The 5994-nt window shown below is 33.1% G+C and overlaps 1 protein-coding gene across 5 annotated transcripts; it reads left to right on the top strand.

Moving 5' to 3' along the window:
- Nucleotides 1–1641: 1641 nt before the first annotated feature.
- LOC149177130 (uncharacterized) lies at nt 1642–4404 on the top strand. 5 transcript variants are annotated; one of them, XM_089423303.1, is made up of 5 exons: nt 1642–2241; nt 2364–2479; nt 3209–3318; nt 3502–3561; nt 3749–4404. In XM_089423303.1, the coding sequence occupies exons 3-5, from the start codon at nt 3211–3213 to the stop codon at nt 4025–4027; spliced, it is 447 nt and encodes a 148-aa protein (XP_089279429.1). In that variant the 5' UTR covers nt 1642–2241; nt 2364–2479; nt 3209–3210; the 3' UTR covers nt 4028–4404. The 5 variants fall into 5 exon arrangements, with proteins under 5 accessions (XP_089279429.1, XP_089279428.1, XP_089279430.1 ...); XM_089423302.1 differs by having other exon boundaries at nt 1642–2249; XM_089423304.1 differs by lacking the exon at nt 2364–2479 and having other exon boundaries at nt 1642–2249; nt 3502–3545.
- The last annotated feature ends 1590 nt before the right edge of the window (nt 4405–5994 follow it).

The raw sequence follows: 5994 nt of genomic DNA, 5'->3' as shown, positions 1-5994 counted from the left end.
GGTGCACCCGATGGTCGGTTGAGGTGTGCACGGTGAACGTGTAGCGCTCGTTTGTGCTAAGTCTTGGCGTGGGTGTCTTGGTGGCTCGGGTGAGCGCCCGCCCATCGTGCAAGTGCGCACGAAGGTGAACGAAGGAAGGCAACCGAGTTTGCCTTGATTGTAAAATTGGCTAAGTATGAAACTTGGTACTTCCAAGTATACTTGTAAAAGCTTTAAATATTGAAGATTGTATATACATGTATTTCGGGCAGACTCATTGTTCAGGGAGTTGCCCCTCCCTTTATACTGTGCAATTGTGTTCTCGTTTATAATTGCTGTTGATAATGAATGTGTATGGGTGTTCATTGGAATAAAGGATAACATAATAATACTTGGTTGCGAAACACAAACTAAGTAGGAGTAAATGGTTAGGCATAGTCCACGAACATAAGTATTGGTGAAAAGAAAGTGTTCGGTGGTGTCGCACCTCGCTAAGAGCGGTTGAAAGACTACCGCTGGCTTGGGGGCGTGACACGCTATGTTGGTGAGACTGGGTGCTCTATTAATCAAAGGATTCATGAGCACTCAACAGACATAAAAAATGGGAGGACCCAGTCTTTCGCCCTGGCAGAACACGCAGAAAAGACTAAGCATCACATATGCATTGAGGAAAAAGACTAAGCATCACATATGCATTTAGGAGGCTCGTGTTATTGCCAAAATTGCACCGTTCCATCACCGAAAGTTTAGGGAGGCCATAGAAATTGAAAAAAGGCCAAGCAATCTCAATAGAGATGACATCTAGAAAATTAGCAGTTGTTGGATCCCTGCCCTTTCATCATAGCTGCCCCCCACTGCCCCCGCCCCTTGTGTTGTTCTCTTACTTTTCTTCTAGATTATAATAAATAATTTGATGTTTCTACATAAATAAGTACTATATTTATTCATTAATTAATTTTTTTTACGCCTTAATTAATTGACATAATGTATAGATAAATAAAGTTTTTATTTTTCCTAAACAATGATGAAGGTAGTAGAAAGATGAGAACTAATTGTCCTGTTTTATATATAAATAAATATAATTAATAAGGGAATTAACAAACTAAGTTGTAACAACTTTATTTTCTCCTTATTCTTCTATAACTTGAATTTTAAATTTCAAATACATAATTAATATAGTTGGACTCCTAAAAAAATAGTCATATATTTATCTTACTAATTAGGTGATCTCTTTAATAAACTTTTATGATTTTTTTTATTATTTCATATAATACTAATAATATTTCTTATTATTTCATATTATATTAATAATTACGTGGATAGATGTGACTCTCTATAATAATCCGCAAGTTAATCACTTTCTTAATTAATCTTTTTGATTGGATGGCTTAATTTTAAAGATGCCGATATATTCTTGTAGTCGTCAGTAAATTATGAAATTTAAGTAACTTTTTTGCATTTCTCAAACAAATAGACCATACTTAAATTAATTCTTTACAAAGCATGATTAAAACTTTATTGTGCTTATTATTTATGAACACATAAAAGATAAAGATTACGACCTATAAAATTTAAGAAAATAAATAATGCAAAATTTAAAAAAATAAATAATGAACACATGCATCATCATTTCATTTGGTTACATTAACCTAACGACGCGTGCATGGAAGATGAACTACGGAGCGACAGTTTTCCTCAGGTTTGTGCAATGTGCATCTTATACCTCTTCGTATTCTGAAACATAAGGCTATTCAACTGTTTGCCAAGTGTTTTCTCCATTAATTTAACAATTACACGACCCGTCACACTACTCAGAACGTCATGGCTTCAATCTGCGGGACCTGCTCAAGAATCAAACGTTTGAGAAAATAGTGCCATTGCTCTCTGCTCCAGCATTCTTTTCATTTGGTTACATTAACCTAACGACACCTGGATCAAAGATGAACAACCTAGCGATGGAGTCGGTGCGATGGGAGTTAAGGTTAAGCCAGGGATTTAAATTTTAAATTTATGTTGGGAGGTCGAAAAAGAATGGGTGGGAAATATGCTGCCACCGATGATTTTACAAGTTCATACGTTTGCGAATAGCTGGTTATCTGAGCAGGCCTTCCTGGTTAAAACGGTCATCATGAATGCATCTGTTATATATGGAACATAACAAAGAAACTACATCTTCATGTTCCTTCATTCTGCTCCTACTGTTATCGATCTCAGCTTATCTATTATTTTTTTGAGTGACCAGCTCCAGACCGCGATCTCAAGGTTTATAGGTAATTTGTCTTAGCTTATTTGATTTACATATAGTGCCATTGCGTTTATGGTATATACATTTCTATATCTTCATCAGTGCGTCTGATAACATAATAGGTTTTGTCTGATAACAGGGCATCAAACCCTGTTCAATAAGTAGCAGCAGCATAATCTTTACACGGAGAGAGATTGATAGATGTATTTAATCGTCTCCTCATGCCCTCTTCTCCTCAGGGATGAATTAATTTAGGTATATTTCTCCTAACCGGATAGATTTGCTGGTTTGGACAGATTTATTTGTTTACTTAAATTCTATGCATGAGATCTACCTTTGTAAATTTATATTTCATCGGCTCAACTTCATGTTCGACTCGCTATTCTTGAATGAATTAAGTCCGAAGCGATTATCGCTAATCGCTATAGCCGATCGCAATATGCCACTTTATAATATGCTGCCTCCACTCCAAAATCCTGATGCGATATGTCGCAATCGGCAATCGTAAAAAGTTGGGTCTGGGCCTTTTGTCATTCACCGCTAATCGCTATAGCCGACCGCAATATGCCACTTTATAATATGCTGCCTCCACTCCAAAACCCTGATGCGATATGTCGCAATCGGCAATCGCAAAAGGTTGGGTCTAGGCCTTTTGTCATACACCGCTCCGATGGTGCGATGCGATTATGAGTCCGGACCCGATATAACCCAAAACTTTCGTGCATAAATTTTCAAGTCTGTTATATCGATCAGCTTAATGGTTTTGCGTAGTTTCTCTGTGTAAGAGGCTTTCGGCGATACAACAGATAATATACATAGGGCTCAGGACTCATGCTGTGGTGGAGCCATTTATCATTTCTGCCCATAGACATTTGAGCAAACTGCACCCACTTCACAAGTTGCTCATCCCTCACTTTCGCAATACTTTTTCGCATTTGATTTCAGTTGTGGTATGCCAAATTTGTTGAATTGCCTTTCCTGCAGGAATGCAAGAAGCTTTTCCTTGTTCATCTACCGGAGAAAGAATATTTTGCAGTCCCCAGAAATCTGAATCTGGTCGCTGTTCACTGTTTGGGCTCGATGATAATGTGCAGGTACATCGCTTGGTCATAATAGGTGCCCAAATATGAATGCTTACAAGGTCTACAATTCTTACAGTGTGTTCATTGTTCTGGAATTAAACAAAATTGGGTTACTTGCAAGTTGCCTATTTAAAGTTACATTTTCTGTCTTTTAGTCCATAATACATATACTAATGCTACAGTACTTTCTTGCAGAATTACGGTCCGCTTATCTCAGCTATTTCGCTGCAGCTGTCAAGGTTCACGTTTAACATGGTTAAGGATGAACTCCAATGAGTGTTGGTTCTGTCAATAAATTTTTGAGGACTGCTTTGTTCAGGGATAACACACTTTGTAATATGGTTGAATGCAGTCGCCGACTAAAATAATTGATTCATTAATTTTTTTCAAGTCTTCTTGCATCTTGAATATCTGGCTTTAATTATTGAAGCTTTTATCACAGGTCGGGATTTTCGTAACCCTATCTGAGTTCGTTCCATGGATCTTGGAATGGACGTTTATATTTCAGAAGACTATGTACAAAGTCGCTACAAGAGAAAAATATCGATGCAGAATCGAGATGGGCGGAACGATATTAATGTCATGGACGAGAAAAAAGTGTTGCCACCGGCCGATAAGAATATCGCTGGTAGTAGCCGTAACAGCATTGGAGATTGCAGCAAATTCAAGGAGGACATACTTTTCAATCTTTTCATTCCATAAACTCTTGCCCCAAAAATAGCAATCTCAGTTATACCTGCTGCTATGAGAAGTCAAGAAAACTTCCTACGTTTCAATGACTCTCAACGAGTGATGGCATCTCTTTTATTGCTTTCGTTTAGATTCTGTTATATTGCATTAGTTTCAATCGTTTTTTAGTTTACAGTGTATAAGCAGCACTGTTGCATTGCAGCAGTTTCAATTGTTTCTTAGTTTACACTGTAAAGCAGTATTGATTCGTTTAGATTAGATAGACTAGGAAACCTTAACTATTATATTGTTTATGCTATTAGGTAAGCTGACTTGTGTAATAAATTAATTGGCATGATCCTGTAAAGCTACAATCGCCTGCAAATTCTACAACATTTATTAATACGAAGTTTCCAGAATATTTCTTTATGATTTTTGCTGATGCTAGAGATGGTTTTTGAATTTGGGCAATTTGGTTCTCAAGGCTCATAAGGGGTGTTTTTGTTGGTTTGTTTTTTTTTTCCCCTTGGGATGAATTTTTTTTACTAAATTAAAACTTATTTTAAGTTTATTTATTAATTTGAAAACAACTCTTTAATACAAGGTTAAATTATAAGAACTATTTAAAATTGAAGTTTCATATGTTTGATGAAAGATAAAATGGTTTTATATATCATACTATTTTAGATCCATTTTAATTCTTGTTGGGATCAAGTTTTTTGATGTGTAAACTTTTTTTGAATGAAAAGTTTGAGTACAAGTTTGCATCTAAAGAGATTTGATCCCTGTGAGTGCTTGATAATAGGTCCCTCTCAAGAGCTTGATAGGTAAGGAGTTAAGATGGATCTAAGATGGTTTAATTATTAATTATTAATAACTATAATTAATAATTTTATTTTAATTTTTATATAACTTGACCTAGTCCACTTCAAACCGTCATAAAATTAAATTAAAAAATATATTTATAACATATTTTGATTGTGAAATGAGAGATGGTTTTTGGGCATGTGATATTGATGAGCCATGTTATTGGCCCATGGTATTGTAAAAAAGTTAATAATATCCATGCTAATGTGGTGGTGAATATCCATGGTAAAAATTATTTTTATATTGTAAGTATTAAGATTTTATGTGTTTATTAATGGAATTTAAATATAGTTATTTTTATATTGTAAGTATTAAGTTTTTATGTGTCTATTAGTGGAATTTAAATATGGTTACAATATTATTATTTTATTTTATATGGTAAAACTGATTTATAACAACTATTTATATTTTATATATCTTAATGTGACATAGGGTTTAGATATATCTCAAATTTAATTATAATCTTTTTTCTTTTAGATTTAATTAAAAATATATTATAAATCAAATTCAAATAAAATATTTTAATTGTAAAATGATAGATGGTTTTTGGGCATGTGGTATTGATGAGCCATGGTATTGTAACAAAGCCTATTTACAAGTAATAATATCTATGGTCAAGTTGGGGTGAATATCCATGGTTAAAAATATTGTTATATGGTAATTTTATCTAAAAAATAAATATAAAAAGGTTGATCCTTTCTAACTATTTTAAAATTAATCTTTAGTTATCCATGTTCATTGTGAAACAACAAATTTTGAAATGTAATTGTAAAACTTATTTTTATTAAACATAGAAATTTTAAAATGTCAAGTGGAAAATAAAAATAAAACATCAATTTAGTTTTAAAATATGAAGTGCATCTTAAAATTAATTATAAAAAAAATGGGTGTGCATCAAATTATCCATATTCATTGTGAGGTACCAAATTTTGAAATGTAATTGTAAAGTTTATTTTCATTAAATATAGACATTTTAAAATGTCAAGTGGAAAATAACAACAAGGCATCAATTAATAAATGATAAGTATTTATTTTTGAAAAATAATAAAGATTGAAATATAATTCTAAAATTTATCTTTGTTGAACATTAAATTCTTAAAATGTAAAGTAGATTAAAGTTAATTTGAAAAATTATAAAAATCAATAATGATG

This window comes from Pinus tabuliformis, chromosome 4_1, assembly GCF_031772625.1.
Source record: "Pinus tabuliformis cultivar Carrire ecotype Pingquan chromosome 4_1, CPIR1, whole genome shotgun sequence".
Classification (NCBI taxonomy): domain Eukaryota; kingdom Viridiplantae; phylum Streptophyta; class Pinopsida; order Pinales; family Pinaceae; genus Pinus; species Pinus tabuliformis.
Note: the sequence above shows the minus strand (reverse complement) of the source record. Positions and strands in the feature narration are given on the sequence as shown.